This window comes from Leuciscus leuciscus (genome assembly GCF_965113295.1).
Source record: "Leuciscus leuciscus genome assembly, chromosome: 21".
Taxonomy (NCBI): domain Eukaryota; kingdom Metazoa; phylum Chordata; class Actinopteri; order Cypriniformes; family Leuciscidae; genus Leuciscus; species Leuciscus leuciscus.
This window is the reverse complement of record NC_138745.1, coordinates 11,045,435-11,066,417: the sequence shown is the minus strand read 5'-3', so window position 1 is coordinate 11,066,417 and position 20,983 is coordinate 11,045,435. Positions and strand designations below refer to the sequence as shown.

Below are 20,983 nucleotides of genomic sequence, written 5' to 3'. Positions count from 1 at the left end.
ATGTTTTAATTTGTCTATGTAGCATTTTGTTTCATTTGTTTGTTTTGGTAAGGAATATGTTAAATTGTGTCATCTAACACTAACAGGTCAAGTGACCCACATGTATCCTAGCAACAAAACATATCAACAAGAAGTATAACGTTAAATTATAGACCACAAACTACGGCTCGATCTCGATCTCCCTCACTCTTCATCCATCTGTAAAGTAACTTACAGCCTGGGTATTTTTAGCGGCTTTTAGTGTTTAACTATAGTGAGAAACAAACACCTCACTCATTAACTTACACCTCTTTAGTTTTTAAACGTCTTAAATGTTTGGGAACGTGATGTGGACTGTCAGTCAGGACAAGTGAAAGCATTTTTTTTTTTTTTTTTTGGGGGGGGGGTGGATTTAAACAAAATGCACATCCAGTGGAGTCCTTTATCTGCAAGGAATATGCCACCCAGACCTCACACAAGGTGGGTTAATGCACAAGAAGTGTCATGAAGTATTACTAGAATCACTAGAATATGGTCCTAACTTTTTTTACAACTTTTTTTCAATCTATAGGGGTTTTACATTTAAAAGGCAGCTATAGTTTCATATAGTTATAGCCTAATCGGCTGTAACTATATGAAACTATAGCTGCCTTTTAAATTTTAGGATGTGGGTCCCTCGCACAGGAATTATCATATTTGGGGTTTGTAGCATATAAAAAATGTAAAACCAGGTCTGTACTGCTACAACCAACATCACGATTACATGCATGTGAAATTCAAACTAAATATTTTCCAAATGACATATTATGCATATTAATAATATAATTTTTTACACAGTCTTCAAATTGAGTCTTAATACTTAAAAAATTATATTATTAATATGCATAATATGTAATTTGGAAAATATTTAGTTTGTATTACATTACATTATACTCACTATGGTATGGCATTAAATAATCTATGCTGTTAGTTTTTTTTTTTTTTTTTTTTACATTGTCTGAATCGTTCCCTATCCCCTATATTATAGGTGATAGGAAATGATCCTATATAGTGCGCTATGTGCCATTCACCATGTAGAAAATAGTAAATGTGTGAACAAGTGACTGATTTTGGCTGCAGCTTCAACATGTAATTATAATGTAGGGGTGGGATGCTTCAGATTCTAGAGAGCATTATTGGACAGAAAATCTGATGAGAAGCTGAAGTCCAGCGTGATGTCATCAAAATCATTGATCCAAATTGACAGAAGTGAGAGGCTGTCTTGAATGTCTTGAATTAAATTTGAATTGTGTCATTGTTTTAGAGAACACTAGCTTATAGATAACATTACTAAAAGCCAAAAAACTTTCATTTTGATTTCATGGGGAGTTTAAAGATAAAATAAACATAAACAACAAAACAAAAGTAAAGCGGCAGCCCATCATGGACGACTGCCGCAGATAAAGATAAGGTCCAGTGCCCGGTTGCATAAAGCACCTTAAGTTTTTCCCTTAAGTATGATACTTAAAGGAGAACTTGGTAACTTTTTTAACTTAATAAAACTGTCTAGAATTCATTTGGATGGTTAAACAACCTGTTCTGGTGATATTGGTGACTTTCCCCGCTCCCCCCAGCGTTCCCAGGCGGAAAACCAACCTTGCAACTTGGGGACTACCTTCCCGGCAAGATAGAAATTGGAAGTCTCGTGAGAAGCGAGAACGAGAACGAGCGCGAAACACGAATTGTTTTACGGCAATTCGACATAAACACACACGCATGTATGATGTATTACCAGATGACCCACCTCGGTAGACATAGCTCCACACGATACAGTTGGCTTGCTCCGATCAAAACAAACGCACATGAGCAGCGGTAGAGAGGGGGAGGAGGCCGCCGCAAGTGAGTTTTTTACGACCGTGTTGTGAAATATACGCCCCCCCACAGCTGTAGGGGGAGCTCGTGGGGAAAACATGCGACAACAAAAGGAAAAATCAGCGAAGAAGTGACTAGAGTTCGCTAGAGTTGCCGAGTTCTCCTTTAAAGGACAAGTTCGGTATTTTACACTTAAAGCCCTGTTTACAGATCGTATCTGATGAAATAGAACGGTTAAGATAAAAATTTGGACACATGCTCCTGTCCCGAGAATTTTAGGTTTATTTCGCTTCCCCCCCCCAACCCCCACAATGGTTGTCTATGTGCACTGGAAGATTCCTTCCTAAAAACACATTAAACTTTCGTTTACAAAGGCGTGAAACTCACCGAGTGGTCAGGGGTGTTCACTGATATGTTCACTCAAAAATCGCTGAAAAAGATGCATTCCAACAGGTTTTATCGTAGTTTTTGTCCAACTCCATTGACTTGTAGGACGTGATGTGAGACCGCAGCACCTTTACGGTATTACTCCGCCGCTTCTTCTTCTGCTTCTTCTGTGTATTCAATGAAATGCCCGTGGTTTGCTTGCAATTGGCAAAGGTGCATGATAGCCACCAACTGGGCTGGAGTGTCTATTATTCAAGCTCTCAACGGAAGAATCACGGGTGTGACGCGTTTGGCAAAATAGATCCACAAAAGCGAAATAAACCTAAAATTCTCGGGACAGGAGCATGTGTCCAAATTTTAATCTTAACCGTTCTATTTCATCAGATACGATCTGTAAACAGGGCTTTAAGTGTAAAATACCGAACTTGTCCTTTAAGGGGCGATTTCCCCTTACCTAAGAGAATAACTTAAGGGTGTTGCATATAATCTCTTAAATGGTTCTCTTAGGTAAGGGAAACATTTAAGTGTTTCACGACAGCGATCCTGGATTCACGTTATAAAAGGCTGTTGTTGCCATAGATACGCAAAACACTAACACTTTCGCAATCAAATAAAGTAGGCTAGAATATCGGAATGGATAAAGAAAACAAAAAAAGAGGAGGAGAAATGCATTCTTCTTGACAAATATGGTAAAAGAAAAAAAAAATTTGACCGTTGCGTTTAAATGACGGGAAAGCCCCCGCAACCCGCTGAACCTCTCTGCTGACAGACGATTTATGCACGTGGAAAACATCTCCCGCTAATATTGCGCGTCGATCAAATCGGTATTCCTGCAACAATTTTTTATAGCTAAGATGGTCCAAAGAGTTCTCCCTATCCCTAAAAAGTATTCTTGGCACATAATGATCTTCAACTGGTTCCATAAATTCAGCCATTTCGTCTTATTTTTGTCCGCGTTACTCTTAAGGTTACGATTTCCAAACCTTAAGTTATACTTAGGGAAATTACCGTTAAGGGGTTTTATGCAACACTTGACGGTTTTTAAGGGATTACTTAAGTGAAAAAACAGCGTTTAAGGGAAATTCTAGGTGTTTATGACGTTTCACTTAAAGAAACCCTTAAGTAACATTTAAGTTTTTTTTTTCTGCAACACCCTTAGGTTTAAGGAAAACATAAGGGAGAACTTAAGGGAAAATTACACTTAAGGTGCTTTATGCAACCGGGCACTGGTCTTCTCTCGACTTCCACTGTCGTCACTCCTCTTTTTATCATTCCGGAGCTCCTCCGTGGGACTTATTAACACTCGTTCCACAGGCCTCGCTCCGTTCCCATGGCTCTCGGCCCCACCCTGCTTGCCACAATCTTATTTATTTATTAATTTTCACATTTGTTTTTCTGTAAACTTTTCCATAGACCCCCTAGCAGTCCCTTGTGGCCCCCAGGCCTTAGTTTGAAAACCCCTGCTTAACTGTATGCTATTTTAGACACCAACATAATGTCCCTAATTGATTTCTCAAATCAATGTTTCTGTGTTTTTTGCACTTCACAGATATAAAGCTAGTTCATTTCAAATGGCTACCCATACAGTACTTTTGTTTTTCAGGTCGGCGCTTATAACCTCCCACATTTCACAACAAAACTCTACAAGAAGTGTACGTTTGAATCTTCTTCATGACTCTGGACCAAATATATTTATTTGTCTTTGAAACTTTTAGCACATCACGTACTGTTATTCTATGATTCTAACAGGTGTCAGCTCGCTCACTAGGTCAGCGCACACAAGCTGGCCACACTAACCGCTGGCAGCTGCCTGGTGCTTTAGGCAGTGACCTATTGGGACAGGCACAGGTTCAGAGAGCAGAGGAGTTCGGCAATAAATCATCAGACAGAAAAAAATATTCAGGTGAGATGTGCAATTAGCCTAAAAATGCAAACGAATTACATGTTTTGGATCAGGAATATTAAAACTCAGATATAAGTATTAATGAAAAATTGTGAACAATACATTATTCCATATAAATACATTTAATACCATATGAAACCTTTTATCACAATAAAATAATAAATATAATGCATAAAAATAATGACCATAACCCAGTCCATGTCAAAACATCACAACAATAAAAAAAATCAATCACAATACAAAATATCTTATATAATATTCATTAGACCCATCAAATACCTAATTACAAAACATACAGCCCTTTTGCACTTTTTTCACTTTCACTAATTTCAATTTGCAATGACTTTTAGTCACCAGATGTGACAGCTCTTAATAAATGTATGAAGAGACATGTTTCACTAACATTTCACAACCACAATGCGTCACAGTATTGTCTTCATTTCAACACTATATCCGATTTATCATATTAATCTTAATAAATCTCTTCAGACAGTCTGTCAGAGGTCTGATATTCCTACTTTATTTATATAAAAAAAAAAACACTTAGTAAGATAGATCAAATGTATCTATTATTCATGATGAAACATTCATGATGAAACATTTATTCTTCTGTAAGAGTGTTTGGATTTGGAAAAAGCTCTTTTATATCAAGGAGTAACCACTCGCATTAATGCGATGGGTTTTACCCATAATCCCACAGCGCGTCTTCAGCACTGACTTTTGCCAGAATCCTGGGTTTACCAGGGGGATACGAGTGCCACTCTATGCCAACCCGCCGACCTGGTGTCACAAACCTGGCATCATTTTAGAGATAGGCACCTGTAGGGTTTTGGCATAAGAGTTGTATAAGAGGAATTGGCAGTTACGCACATGAACGACCTTTACAAAACCCCCCTTTTTATTTAAAAGACAGTATGGCTTTTGATTCCTGTGCCAGGCTTCTGTGAGTCTGTTTAATTCAAAATAATCAGAATATTGCGGTGAAATAGAGGTGGACATGCTGAGAGGCGTCTGCTTGAATTGAATGAGTTTTCACATCCAAGACGCTGAATATGCAGATGTTAAAAGACACTCTCCACAAATAACAAACTGGTGTCCTATTATTTGTTAAAGCCGTGAAGGCCGAACCCCCTTTTTGTGTGTGTGTGTGTGTGTGTGTGTGTGTGTGTGTGTGTGTGTGTGTGTGTGTGTGTGTGTGTGTGTGTGTGTGTGTGTGTGTGTGTGTGTGTGTGTGTGTGTGTGTGTGTGTGTGTGTGTGTGTGTGTGTGTGTGTTATTTTTTAGAACTATTAAAGGCTTAGTGCACCCAAAGATGAAAATCCTGTCATAATTTACTCACCCTCATGTCGTTCCAAACCCGTAGGACTTTCGTTTATCTTCGGAACACAAATGAAGATCTTTTTGATGAAATCTTAGAGCTTTCTGTCCTTCCACTGACTACACAACTACCACTTTGACATTTCAAAAAGTTAATAAAGAGATCATAAAACTAATCCATTTGAATTGAGCTGTTTAGTCCACATTTTCTGAAGAGACTCGATCGCTTTATGAACAGATTTGATTTGGGCTTTTATTCACATTTAAACACTGGTCAGCGAACAACCTACTTGACGCACAAGAACAAACCTCATTGGTTCTTGCGGAAGCTGAAACGTGCTGCGTAACACAAGGATGAACCTCATTGGTTCTCGCACGTCAAGCGAACATTTCCGTTTACCACAACTGATGTGTGAGTTGATGAATGTTTATATGTGAATGAAAGCCTAAATTCAGTCAAGTGTTAAAGGTGAACTAAGAAACTTTTTTTACCTTAACTGAACAGCTTCGGAGTCATTGGAATGGTTATATTACTTATTTCGGGTTGAATGGTGGTCGTTTCGCACCCCCCTGGTGCCCGTGAGCGGAAAATACGCACTTTGCAACTTTGAGCCGGCGTGCCGCCGGCCGCTGCGTCAGGAAGTCTCGCGTGATATCAGGTCTCGCGATGTAAACAATTGCTTTACGGCCAGAAGAAATCTGCTAAAATGCTGTCATTATTGCGCTCCCTCACGCTGTCCGAACCCGAATGAAGAAGACGTTTTAAAGAATGTCCCATCTGCTTTGATGTCGTTGATCTATAGCCTCTGGTGTCTGAGAATCACCAACGACTTTTTACAACAGTGTTGTCAAATATCTATTCCGAAGCTGTGGGGGGAGCTCTAGAGAGAAACCTGCGAGCAAAAAGCGAGAATACAGCGAAGAAATCCCGAAGCTACTGAGTGCTGCTTTAATCATATAAAGCGATCTTTCTTTGTCTCTTCAGTAAATTTGGACTAAACCACTCAATTCATTGGAACGACATGAGGGTGAATCGCCTAATTAATGACAGAATTTTCATTTTTGGGTGAACTATTCTTTTAATGATCTATGCTGTTAATTAAATTTAAATGTTAATTAAATATGTTATTAAAAAAAAGATATTTTGTTATTTAAAAGTGCTCTAAGCGATGTTGGGTGACGTCACTTCTTGTTGACGTTCGAAGTATTGTTAAACAAAACGGAGGCTAGCTTGACCCTCCCTCCTCCTCATCCTTTAATCAAACATTTTTGATGACCATTGAGTTCTATTTCACAAAATTACTTCTCAAAATATCTTCCTTTATGTTCCACAGAAGAAAGAAAGTCATACAGGTTTGAAACAAAATGAGGGTGATTAAATGCTGATTTTCATTTTTGGATGAACTATTCCTTTTAGCTATTATCTTGTTACACCATCCCAGCTGATAGTGGATTTATTTTTTTTATTTTATTTTTTAATCCTTTGTCCTTTCTCTATTTAAAAATGTCCAACAAATAGTTACAGATATACAAAACTGTAAAACTGAAACTAACAAGATCTATTGTTTAGAAAAACAAACAATTACTAACTATTCACTATCTATTATTATAACAGGGTTGCATAGATGGCATGCAAAATTATTTAAAAAAAAACTATCATAATATATAGAGCTTAATTAGTATTAATGAGAATTGCAAAAGTATGCATAACATTATTGAAAAATATATAGTAAATTTATGATTTAAAAAGATAAGAACTGCCCAAACAAACAGTGATTGCTGGAGTGATGAAACAAAGCATATTAAAAGGGTTATTCTTATATTCGTAATTTGCATACATTTTTCATTATTTTCTCTCATTTTCATTAATGCACACAGCCATCTGTCACCGACATATGTTTGCTCAAAGCTCAAATATCTGGATCACTTCATCCTATTCTTAAACACACACACACTCAGATTTTCTCTCACTGTGTGTTTATGTTGCAGCTGACCCCATGGCACTCCACTGGCACTCCACTGCCACTAGCTGCCCACATTCCCCTTTGCCACGTCTCGTTCACCCGCTCTCGGCCAGCCGACGTGCCCGACTCTGGTATGTTGCCAGGGACAAGTGGACTTCCATGACAACTGTTTAGCGGGAGAGAGAGACGGGCAGGCGAGGGGAGAGGGGGACAGTTTATCTCACTCCAGGATAGATCTGTGGGAAATCTGCCAAGCCACATGCTATCATTATGGAGCAGGTTGGATAGCACATTAGAAAATGACAACTTTCAATTTGGTGGGTCTTTGAACACAAAGACTATCAGGAGGGGCCGCAGAACACTTGGCACTGAAGCACTGTGGGATGAGAGGGGATTAAAGTGACAAAGTGTGTGTGTGTGTGTGTGTGTGTGTGTGCGTGCGTGCGTGCGTGCGTGCGTGCGTGCGTGCGTGTGTGTACACATATAATGTCTCTCTTTACCTTTATATACAGCAAAGATGTCACATGGTCCTCAAAGCTTGACACTCCAGAGGAACGATTTGATGTTTTGTCTCGCAGAGTGGCCCATAACGCTAAACCAGGTATGACGTTTTGGAAATCTAATTGGCGGTGTTTGCTACGTCAGAAATCATTATTGCTATTCCTCAAATTAAAGGTTTAAGGGACAGTTTATCCAAAAATGAAATTCTCTCATCATTTACTCACCCTCATGCCACCCCAATGTACTGTATATGACTTCAGATAAACACAAATGAAGACTTTTAGGAAAATAATCCATCTCTGTGAGTCCCTATAATGCCTTTGATTGGCTGACACTTGTTTGACACTTGAAAAACCACACACAGCCATCAAAATGGTAAAAAGCAATGATGTATAGGTCAACATCATTGTTGATCCTGGAACAACATTCGATCGATCAACCAATCAGATTTGAGTGACAAGTTTACAGTTTATGTCAAGTGTCATATACAACCAGGGTTAGATGCTTGTACATCAGTGTTATACCCTCTGATTTTTGGGATAAGTTGTTGTTATGGTGAGGGTTGGTGATAGGGTTAGGACTATATTTTCTGACAGGAATATTGTTCTAGAATCCAGGATCAACAAAATATGTTGATACAGGAACATGCTTTACTCTGCAAAATCGTGGCGACCTGCACAAAGGTGCAGAATTTTGCCAAGTACAACAATGTTCCTGGATCAAGGAAGCATAGAGCAACATTATATTCAACCAATCAGATTTGAGGGACAAGTTTACAGTTTATGTCAAGTTTAGGCTTACAAACAAGCAAGAAAACTGCTAACCACACACTGAATTCAATCCAGACTAAAAAAGTCTGCATGGTGCAAAATGTGCAAAGTGCATGTGAATTAAAAGCTAGAAAAGCACGAGCAGACGTTTCAGCACATACAGCACTTTTGGTTCTACGCAACAGAAGCAAAAGGATTTTTTACCTATTTGGAGCACAACAATTTTTTCATGTTTAGACTTACAATCAGGGTTTGGTGTTTCCAAATCAGAGTTATTCACCTTTCCTCTTAATTTATCGCTAAGCTAAGGTTATGGTTAGGTTTAGGTTTAGGGGTAGGGATATGGTTATGGTTAGGATACAATTTTTGGACATCAACATGTTGATCCAGGAACTTGCCAAAATCAGGATGATTTTGGACAGAATTCTGAATTCTGAGGCAGCATAACAGTTTCATGATCTACAACAAAATTGTTGCTATGCAAATATTTACTACAATACTAATTTCTCACTAGAAATGACATCAAAAGTCAAGGAAAAAAGTCAAGGAATCAAATGCAATCTATGCTGCCTTCAAAAATCAATCAGATGAAGGTATCTCATTCTCAGTAGACAGGATGTGACATGATCGAATTCTGACATACCTTATTGCCTTTCTACCTCCACATTTTTTAGCTTTCAGACGCAACCATAGTGACTCCCTGGCAATGACCAACCCTAGGGGACATAGAGACTTGGGAATGGGCTGTTTTGATTTATAGCAATGCCATAGCAACCACCTACAATTCCCTAGCACAGTTACAGGGGACAAAATGCTCTCACATTTCGTTCAGAAAATGTTCAAATCTAGTTTCTTCTATTTATTCCCACTGCCGTTATTCTATTCATATTTCTGCATGAATGATATATAATGATGATATTCTAAATATCTGTCCTTTTTGTGCATGTTCATAGATGCAGTACTGGAATGTCTGGGGGTCAGATGGACGCTGCATTGCTCCGTCCTGAGTAGTTCAGACACGTTATTTGAGTTGTATACCAACAGCAAGAGACAGCAGGATGTTGAGCTACAGGAGAGAGCAGGTATGGTGCTGAATAGTATAGCTCCTGGATCAATGCATTTAAAAAAAAAAAAATGTTTGGGGGTTTTTTGTTTTGTTTTGAGGTTTTTGTTTTTGGGGTTTTGTTTTTGTTTTGGGGTTTTTGTTTTTGTTTTGGGGTTTTGTTTTTTTTTGTTTTGTTTTTGTTTTGTTTGGTTTTGTTTTGTTTTGTTTTGTTTTGTCATTTTGTTTTGTTTCGATAGTAAGACTCTCATAATCTTAAAGCATAATTAGTCAACAATGTGCAGTTTCAGAAATCACATTTGCCTGAAGACGTAACCAAAGCATCAGTGTGCAACCTGAACACTCTCAGTTAGGGGTACAGATATCACACACTTTACCTATAAAATTACCTTAAAAGATTCCTTAGAAATAGTTGACACCACCAATAATGCATTATATAATGAGCACATGCTTGGGAGAGAGCTGTTTATTTACAAAATAGTTCATTAAAATCGTCATAAAATATGCAGGACAATAACTGAGAACCATTATGGTGTAATAAATAATGCAAGAGAGAAGATCACGTTATAGTGACCAGTGTTATCCTTGTGATCATAATAAATAGACCAAAATATAACTTATAAATATTCGACATATTTATCATTGAGCTTGTGAAATAGACATATTGAAAAACAGAAATTCAGGCCGTCCATTTTGTGTTGTGATATTGCAGTCATTGGGAAAGACAGCAGAGTTAGTTCTGCATGTGAGAGAGGACTTGTCTACAGGAAGTGGCTTCTCAGAGGTCCTTTGACTCTCCGACTGCCTGTCAAAGATGACTCCATCAATAAAGAGGGTAAGCGCTAAAAGGGCATCATTTTGATTATATTATAGCGGTAAATGACAAGCTGTGTCATCATCTCTTGTTGACTTGCTGTCACATGAGTTTCTGATCTAAGTATACTCTCAGAGATGTTGACTGATGAGGGGGCACACAGTGACAGTAATGGAGTAATACAGTTATGTAAGAATCTCTCTTGTGTTCCAGCGTTGTCTTTTGCCCTGCGTACACTGTATGACCCTGAGGAACGCCCTGATGAGTGGGGAGAGGCCGTACTCTCCACTGCTGCATTACTGGGAATGTCAAACCTCTTCCAGAAGTGAGTATTAACCTCTTCCTCTTCAAATCTGTTCTTGAATTAGCAGATTCATTCGGGCTGGTACATGATGTCCAATACACAAGCTACTGCAGTCACTGCCACTGTCGTGTGTGTGTGTGTGTGTGTGTGTGTGTGCGTGCGTGCGTGCGTGCGTGCGTGCGTGCGTGCGTGCGTGCGTGCGTGCATGCGTGTGATATATTAAGTAATAAACGCTAATCCAGAAGTCCATAATGCCACACCCTGGTCTCTAGAGAAGTTTGTTTTGTCCAGTTTTAGATGAATTCATATCCAGGATGTTGGGTGGAACTGGATGTGAATTGTGGCACTGCAGACAGTCACTGAAGATATTTTTCATATAAGATCAACTATGTTCCACCCAGCCGAGTTTAACTCAACATGCATTGCATCACAGTCCGTGTCTCCCATGTGTGCGTCAATTTGTAATTATGCAAATAAAATTTTATACAGTCACGAATACTTACGTTTAGTTTTGGAATGAATACACAGTGTTGATATGATATATCAAATATTATATAATTTTGAGACTGATGCATATGATAAACAGGTGTCTTACAGAGATGTTGGCACATATCTCGTCTTCGACTGTGTGCAGCTTTCATCAAGTGTCCTGCAAGGTAACTATTATTATTATTATTGTTGTTGTTGTTGTTATAAAACTATATGTATCCTATTCCTATTCCATCCTTTTCTATTGTTCTTTAAATGACCAATAGGGGGAGCTCTGTATTCAGCTCTGTATTTAGTGTATAGAAGTGTATTAACTTCTTTTTGTGTTTTTCAGTTTAAAGAGACTTTTCTCCAGAGAGCATGTGAGCGCTGGTTGGAGCTGTTCCTAGTGACCCAACTCTCTTTCCACATAAAACTCAAAGATTTGCCTTTTGACCTCATGCTGAAGACCCTGCGTTGTCCAAGGTCTCATACTTTTTCTCAACCTTTTTAAGAGTATAACTGACAATTCGCATCGGGAAACACTTGCATCATGATCTTGCTTGATTGCATTACTTTTGCATAAAGAATATGAAGCGTATTTTTATAGGACCGTTAGTATTTTTGGTAACACTTTACAATAAGGTTCAGTAGTTAACATTAGTTAACTACATTAGTTAGCATGAACTAATAACGAAATGCACTTATACAGCATTTATTAATCTTTGCTAATGTTAATTTCAACATTTACTAATCATTTATTAACATATTGTTAACATTAGTTAATGCACTGTGAACTAACATGAACAAACAATGAACAGCTGTATTTTTATTAACTAACGTTAACAAAGATGAAAAAATACAGTAACAAATTGCTCATGGTTAGTTCATGTTATTAACTAATGTTAACTAATGAACCTTGTTGTAAAGTGTTACCACATTTATTTATTTTTTGCGTTGTGACTTTCATCCCAAGCCTTATTACTAAAGCATCAGGATATTTTACTTTTGAGTTTGTTTATAATCCTTTTTATCTCAGGAATAATTCGCATTAGATTCTCAGTCATGAAAAGTTATACATTTATCGTGAAAATAGTCCTGAATTTTGTAATGTCACTCTGCAAAACAGAGAGGTCGTAAAATAGACTTTTTTTCCTTTATGTAAAAAAAAAATATATATATATATATATATATATTTCTGTAGATTTTTTGGGTGACATATGTCCTGGCCATTCTTTGCAAGTTTTTAAAGCACTTTTCTGAGCTTGAAATAACCTTCTGCATAGATAATGACTATTTAAAACGCATCAAAAATGAGCAGATGGAGTAAATCAGCAGGAAACTAATAAGGTCTCTGTGTCTAGACTGTTTGCATCTAATGAATATGAGGTCTTGAGAGCAGTGCTGTACTGGCTGTACCTGAAGTTAAACCCCCTCAGAGAGACCCTACCTGCCCATAGCACCATCATCCACTTCTTCTCCAGGTACATAACCTCCATCAAACCATTTACAGCTATCAGCAACAACACAATGCACATGGTCCATTAGTATAATTCCAGTCAGTAAAAACCCCATTTACAGAAGACATTACAATAATTCAATGACTTCAATTGTGCAGCAAACTACTTTCTTTTTTTAAATGACCTTGATACTTCTTAGCTACTTTCATGCACATATGCTGTTTTTAATGACATCCCTCCATCATGTATCTGTCTGTTTCAGGGAAACGGCTGTTTTCTTGGAACAGCCTCAGGGTCAAAAATACATCACTATCTTTCAAGCTCTTCGAATGCATGGCATTACTGAATGTAAGTTTTGGATGCTTCATGAATACCAATTTTTCACAAGCTCACAAACTAACACCATCTACAACATTAAAATGAGCCTCAAAACCAAGCAGACATCTTTGATTTTTCACCAGATCTCCTAATACTGTTGCACCCCATCGTTAGCTTAAATGAAAACAGACAGTTTGGCAGAATAATGAGTATTTCTTACAAACAGTGTGTCCCAGCTACAGGCTCACGTCATGGACACAATCAGAACTATCCACTGGACATCCAACACACACCCAGCATGTGATATGACCCACCCCTACCCAACAGACATGACAACACTATCAGCTATTCAGAAAACGCCTCACAAACACAGTCATGTTACTGATGTGTGCCATTTTGTTGATCTTAAGGGATAAGTTTATCCAAAAAGGAACATTTTGACATCATGTGCTCAGCATCACGTCTTACCAAACTTGACTTACTTTCTTCAGTGGAACACAAAAGAAGATCCTTTGAGATATATTTTTTTGGGCCATAAATTCCAATCAGATGGGTTCTACAGTAGCTGCATTTACATGCAACCAAATAATTTGTTAACAATCATACGGACTGAAAAGACTGAAAGCCAGCTGAACTCGATTTAAATGGAATTTCATTCGGATTGGAAGGGTTAGACCTGAAATAAGAATCAATCAGATCAAAACTTTTGACTGTTTTCTCAATCGGATCCCAAAAGTTTGGGTTCATATAAACAGAACTTTCAGAATTTAAAACTGGATTGGATTCATTATGACCGACTGATGAAAATGAGTTAATGTAAGCATAGCTAATGTTGTTTTGGACCCCCATTGATTTTCATTGTACGGATGAAAAAAAAAAAACTTTAAGAACACTGTAAAAACTTCTTCAAAATATATTAGAGAAAGTCAGAATAAACTTTTTGGGGGGTGAACTATCCCTTTAATATAAAATGTTCTGTGTCACTTTAATAACATTGTTGAGTGCCAAGACATGTCAAATTGACATTCAGAATACCTATTCACCTGAAAAAAAGATGGGGAAACCTGTTTGGAAATAATTATTAGCGGTGTTTGCTCATACGCAAGATTATGGATCTGAAGAAATTCTTAAAGTTGGCATGAAAGGGAAGTTGCAATTGTATTTTCTTCCCTATTATTACATATATCTGAGTGAAATACTTCTCGAATAAATAAAAAAATGTTGGATGGGACTTGATTACGTCCACCAGGAATTGATTGGATCATTGAAATACACATTGAAATACACTGTTTGATATTAGTATAGATCTCATGTGAGTGACAGGTTGTCCTGCTCTCACACAGTAAACACGAAGAGAAGGGATGTCGCTCCAAGATTATGAGGGCACATGAATTTAAAAAATAATGATATGCACTGATATATCATTTATAATAACAATACTCCATTTAAAAAAAAAAAAAAAAAAAAAATCGCATTTGAGGAATAAGTGTTATACAATACTTGTTTGGAAAAGTAGCTTGTTACTGGAAAAGCTGTGCTGTTTGCACACAACTGCAAAGTATGCTTAAGTTAGTAGTGCTGCTACTTTTAGTCTACTACCGAAAACTATATTTGAGTTGTGTTGTTTATGTGTGTTGATGTCTCAGGGCAGCATCTGCAGGAGCTGCAGAACATCAGAGTGCTTCCTGAATCCTGGCTGCTGAGCATCCTGTCAAACCATTATCATTCAGTGAGCATGTGTAGAGACCTCAAAACACAACACCATATTCAACCCACCCATCACTCCAGTTGTAGTGCCATACTTAATTCATGACCTGCTTGTTTCAAAGCAGCTTTATATAAGTTGTATTTGACTTGAGTACGCAAGTGAAAACTAATTCATTAACTTCATGGTTAATCTGTATGGTTTTTTTCCATAGCTTCACAGCGGGGGCAACATGGTCGTGACTGACTTCTCCAAACAAGCCATCCGGTTTGGAATGATGTTGGATAGGGTGCGGTACACTTTCTGACACTTTAACACAGATGTGTTATTTCTAGAGCTCCATGCTTTTCTGTCCTTCAGTCACTCACTATTTCTGTTGTTGCAATATGACGAAAGTCAATCCATTTTTAACCTATAATGTGTTTGTGCTCTTTTACTTGCTTGTAAGCCTGTATTTTGTGTGTTATATGTTCTGTCGGCATACAGGAACAAGAGTGCTGCACTCAAACCATCAGCCTCTGTGGTTTTTACTTTCTTCTCCAAGCTGCTAAATTGGGCGAATCAGATACGTACAACTTCTCCATTGAGGTTAGAGCACTCACAGGTTCATACCCTTGTGAAAAATGGCACGTGATTGTATTTAATGTGCACTTGTAGTGTACTTCAAGTCTTAAAAGTATATTAAAAAACTGTATTTGTAGATAATATAATATAAATTAAATAAAAGCCCACTTAAGTACAGTACACATTTCTATGGAAGCTTGTTTCCGCCACAGAATAAACATTTTTAAAGGATAATTTTCACTTATGATCTCACAATTGCGAGACATAAACTCAGAATTGCGAGATATAAAGTCATAATTGTGTGATATTGTTTCTTTGTTTTGTTTTTTTGCAATTGCATCTTTTCTCAGAATTGTGAGATATAAACTCGCAATTGCGAGTTATAAAACCCAACTCTAAGGAAAAAAGACTGACTTTTTCCTCAGAATTGCAAGTTTATATCTTGCGATTATAAGATATAATCAAGCTTATATAGCGAAATGTAAACTCGCAATTGTGAGAAAAAAAGTCCGAATTGAGAGATAAAAAGTCACAATTACCTTTTTATTTTTTATTCTGTGGTGGAAACAAGGTTCCATATTCAGTTAGTATATTATTTTAAAGTATATTATTTCAGCAATAAATACTCTTTTTAAAAGTATTCTAAAGTGTAATTATTTTTAACAGGGGGACTTTATACCTTATAATGTCTTAAGTATCCACCAGATGGCACTTTCAGGTGGAGCTATCAATGTATTTAATTGCTGGTGTTCATTTTAATTTGTAAATATAAAGATACAGTTTACCCAGAATAATGCCATGATTCATGCACCTTTATGTCGTTTCAAAGCTGAATTACTCACAAAAGACAACATTTAGAATGGCTTAGCTGTTCTATAGGCTAAAAAACAAAAGCAATGAGGTCTGGGGCTGTCAAGCAATAAAAAAGGCCCAAAAGAAGCCCATACAATACTAAATTTAAGTCATTGCTGCTTTTATCATTGTATTAAACCTGCCTTTGTGGCTTGACACATCATATTTGAATGCATGCATGCAATAATTCCACAGAAGAAAACAAACTCATGTTTTGGTGAGTAAATGATGACTGAAATTTAATTTTTTGTGTGAACTATTCCTTTAAGAGATATTGCATCTTCTCTCACCCTCCTTCTGTCTCACTATCTCTCTCTCTGTGTAGAGGTTAAGACACTGGGATCCTGCTGTATCACAGTCTTCCATAGTGAGCCGTCCATACTGTATGAGGCCAGATCGATCGGTGTGCTATCACATCACAGTGCAAAGCTTCGCCAACGGCAAGTGGCAAGAGCACAGCAGTGGACCTGTCAATCAAGAGTTCGGCTTATGTAAACGCCGCAGTAGAAGCAAGGTATCAATACACAGACACACTGAAACAAAACAATGAAAACTAGAGACACTGCAATGATTGGTTTGACAGAATAACCTGAGGCCTGTTGCATGAAGCCAGTTTCAGTTAGTTTGAGCAAACTCTGTTTTTTCGGGCTCCAAAAAATGTGTATGGATTTGTATGTTTTTGTCAACTCTAAACCTACTCTGAAGCTCAGAGTTTGTTCAACTAGCTTTATGCAACAGGCCTCTGAACACTACCAGTTTAACAGTTATTGCTAAATAACGGTTTGAATATACATATATATACACTAAATGAAAATGAGAAAAATCTTAAATAAAATGAATAATGTTTATTTTATTTCAAGTAGTTATTTTTATTTCAAAATATTTTTTATGGTATTAGTTTTAGTTAACTATAATTGCCGTGATATATTCTTTTTTTTTTTTTTTTGGTAGTCTAAACATTATCATCATTACTGAATTATTATCTTTTCAAAAAGCGGATCTGTATATCAGAAAAAAAATGTTGGTCAATCTGTGCAGAAAACAATACACTTTATGACAGATGCTTCGTTATAACAAAGTTACAAATTTCTAATTTGTCTTTTTTTCAACAGCCGTTTCAGATTGAAGGACTTTTTCCACCCATCCTGGTCACCTTTGCTCTGGCATTCCCATGTTGATGCTGCCTCTGCCTGGGATTTTTGCTGTTAAATAAAACAAACAATCCATTTCATAGTAAATATATTAATGGATTATAATGTCAAAATGCTTTTGTATTTTTCATGTTCATGCATGGTGAAGGGCTATGTCTAATAACAGCCATACTACTTATGCTCTAAGAGTCACTGAATTATATGTGAGTAATGCACATGCTTGATATGCTTGTTTAATTATTGATGCTTTATTTGAACAACATTTCTAAAAAATAGCATAGAAATGCTTAGGTTTATATAACTTAAAGTTCTTGCGAAGATACCCAGCATATTTTAATGTACAATCCATCGTAGGATATGTAACATATGTCCACTTGACATAAACATAACTTGACTAAAAACCATGAACTAAACTTGAACAACAATAAGAACATGACACGAACCAATCAGAACATGACATGAGACTAGGGAAGCACATGACATGATCACATGAGGGCAAGGAATCAAATGACCAACAGGAATAGCTGCATCCAAAATCGCATACTTCCCTACTATATAGTAGGCGACAGTATGTGACAAATGAAGAATGTCCGAATTTACAGTACTCATAAAAGAGAAGGCAAAAAGTACCAGATTATCAAACTCTTCTGCCGAGATTCTGAAGTATGCATAAGATGGACACTTTACTATCCCATAAGGCCACGAGAGAGGATTTATGAATGGCAGTAAAGCGACTTAACTGACGCTAGGAGGTCACATGATAATGACAACATGGCGAATGTAGTATTTCCAGATAACATTCATACTACACACATTCATACTACACTGTAAACCCTAATAACTCTCAAAATAATTAATTGGTTTGAGTAGGACAAACTTAAATTAAACTAATTAGTTCAGTCAAATGAACTTTTATGAGTATTTAAAACTTTCTTTTTCTTTTGAGTTCACAAAACTGACACATTTTAAGTAAGTTGAATAGTTTCAGTGTTTTGAGTTTCATGAACTTGTTTCTTTTAATTTAGACAAACTTAAATTTAACTGAAACTGGGCTGGGATTTCTATTTCCCAGCATGCTTTGCCATGACACTCAAAAGGGAGAGTAAATGCTAAAATTAAGTGTTACATAATGGTTTTTTGTTTGTTTGTTTTGTGCCAGATTAATATTAAGTGGGAGATTTAGTAGTGTTTAATGTTTTGTTATACTAGTAGTTTAGAAGAGTTTCTGTTATGTTGGGTCTTTTGATGAGGTTACCATAATGGTGACGAGTGGAGCATGAGCTTGGTTTGAGAACAGTGTACATTACTTAATTTTTTTACATTGTTGCAACAATAACTGTATTATATTGTTCAACATGTGCTATGCTATGCTAATACTATCAAAGCATTGTGTAACCAATTCGCATTTATTGAATCAGCTGGTTAAAGCAAGTTTAGATTACATGACAATCTTAAATTGAATTAGCTTACTCAAATATTTCAAGTTAAGAGCAATTACAATGTATGAGTATAAAATAAAACCGTTAAATGTCTTAACTTAAAAAAAAATAGCTAACTGATTACCTCAAATTATTTCATTATTATACCTCAAATTGTTTTGCCAACTTATTCAGGTTTACAGTGTAGGCTACCCACAAGTTATCCCTAAAATCAGAGGCATAGGTTAATAACACTGATCATTGCACCTAACCCTGGTTGTAAGCCTAAACTTGACATAAACTGTGAACTTGTCCCTCAAATCTGATTGGTTGATTGGAATTTTGTTCCTGGATCAACAAAAAAAATTTGCACTTGAAATCATGTTCTGCATACATGCAGTCTCAATAAAAAAATCTTTTTCTGCAGAAAGCAGTTATTGCATCATTAGCTGTTGTTTCAAGCTCATTTCTCATGCCTCGATCTGACAGACTGTCCACGTCAACACTGTGGGCTGTCGTCAGGCTCATGCAACCTCAAAATAGTTTTCCCCCCTCTTGAAATGTGCTGCAATGCTATTGTTTTCAGGAGCTGCGAATTGAGGGAAGAGGAAACGTGCTTTGCGTTGTGTGCTCTGTGTTTTCACATGGGCAAACTGCCACTGAGGAAGCAAAGCTATCCTAATCACAATACATGCTGGAAAACGCTCAGTGGAGCAGTGCGGATATAGAGCAGCCGTCCACAGACTTTTAAATAAAGCTACTCTGCTGCTTTGACCCGCGACTGACTTCCACTGACCCACATTTTAATTCGAAAGTGAGTCTGAGAAAGCCGAAAAACCTTAGATTTGAAAGAGGGTCTGTAATGCTTTTTTACATGTTCAACTTTCTTTAGATGTTGCTTTTTAAGAATGAAAAAGGTCCGAAAAGTTACAAAGCACAAAGTTCACTCCAAAGGCAGTTATTATTTATATGTGTTTCTTGTGGTAGTAGTGTGTTGAAACTTGTGGTTATGGTAAGGAGTGTGACATTTCCAAAATACTCTCGAAGCGGTTGACCAACCACAACACACTGGTCCAACCAACCGATTAGAGTGCATTGTGCTTTTCAGAAGGAGAGGCTTCATAGAGATAGGAACTAAACAGGGGTGCGATTTCCGAAAGCATCATTAGCCAACTATAATTGCAAGTTCCATCATTACCAACATAGTTCAACGATTTGGCGTTTCCTGAAACAAACATTCGCAAACTTGGTGGAACTACAGCTATCGAGCTGTGATTAGAAGCATACTTTCTTTTTAAATGACATGTGGACTCAATAGATTCTGCTCATGGGCACAATAAACATGCAGTACATTTTCCTTCATTCTATATATATATATATATATATATATATTAGCCTGTTAACAATCAGCATAGCTAACAATCACATGTGTGTAAAGTGCATATGAGGGAATCAACCCGTTCTCATCTCAGGGCGTCATATAAGGCCGTTTTGTCACGTCCTTCGGCGTTTTCTGCCCACGCATATAGCACCCTTTTGCGTATAGATGACACGCACATGGCTTTCAACCAACTTCAATGTAAAACCATCCGCGATGTAATTACACGCTCAGGGCTTCGCCAGTCGTTAATTCACCTCAACATTGACCGACTGCACAGACTAAAGACGTTTTCAGCAACGACTTATGTTTGCTCTATGATTAGGATTGCCTACACCTAATATAGGAGGTCATTGTTTTCCATTATTTATCTTTTGAGAGGAGATATTCGCCATTTTCAACACCCTTATCGTCTGTGAGAGACGCTCGCGGCTTAACCACCTCCAATGCAACCCACCCGCGTTTTACAGGACGCAGTTGGACTTTGCTAGCCAATCCAAGTGCGTGATATCAGACGCTTTCAGCAACAGTAGCATGCGTAGGCTACAATTTCGTTAAGTTTTAAATAAGCCTGTGGTAGCCTACTCAATTTAAACGTGAATGTGTGCTAGGTATCCTAACTAAAAACACGACAATATAGGTTCCATCATCCCTTAATTGCCCGCAGGAGTATATTGGCCGAATTCAACACACACCCTTTATCGTGTGTGAGAGACGCTCATGGCTTTCAACCATCAATGCAACCCACGGGCGTTTTACAGGACGCAGTTGGACTCGTTAAATATGGACGCTTGGCCAGGACCCCTTGGCGTCACAC

At 37.4% G+C, this 20,983-nt stretch overlaps 1 protein-coding gene across 2 annotated transcripts; it reads left to right on the top strand.

The window, feature by feature from the left end:
- The first annotated feature begins 121 nt into the window (after positions 1-121).
- On the top strand, positions 122-17,551 carry btbd16 (BTB (POZ) domain containing 16). 2 transcript variants are annotated; one of them, XM_082151407.1, is made up of 17 exons: positions 122-459; positions 3,821-3,869; positions 3,967-4,120; positions 7,426-7,531; positions 7,913-8,001; positions 9,625-9,753; positions 10,447-10,569; positions 10,762-10,873; positions 11,439-11,508; positions 11,676-11,806; positions 12,685-12,804; positions 13,043-13,128; positions 14,745-14,827; positions 15,018-15,092; positions 15,290-15,391; positions 16,545-16,733; positions 17,332-17,551. In XM_082151407.1, exons 1-17 carry the CDS (start codon positions 401-403, stop codon positions 17,395-17,397), a joined length of 1,743 nt encoding a protein of 580 aa, XP_082007533.1. In that variant the 5' UTR covers positions 122-400; the 3' UTR covers positions 17,398-17,551. The 2 variants fall into 2 exon arrangements, with proteins under 2 accessions (XP_082007533.1, XP_082007534.1); XM_082151408.1 differs by lacking the exon at positions 15,290-15,391.
- Positions 17,552-20,983: the final 3,432 nt, after the last annotated feature.

Excerpts from the sequence above, each read along its gene's own strand:
- btbd16 (XM_082151407.1), top strand. The coding sequence starts at position 401 with ATGCACATCCAGTGGAGTCCTTTATCTGCAAGGAATATGCCACCCAGA. Across the intron at positions 460-3,820 it reads CCACCCAGACCTCACACAAG|GTCGGCGCTTATAACCTCCC; the intron begins GTGGGTTAATGC and ends TTTGTTTTTCAG. Across the intron at positions 10,874-11,438 it reads ATGTCAAACCTCTTCCAGAA|GTGTCTTACAGAGATGTTGG; the intron begins GTGAGTATTAAC and ends TATGATAAACAG.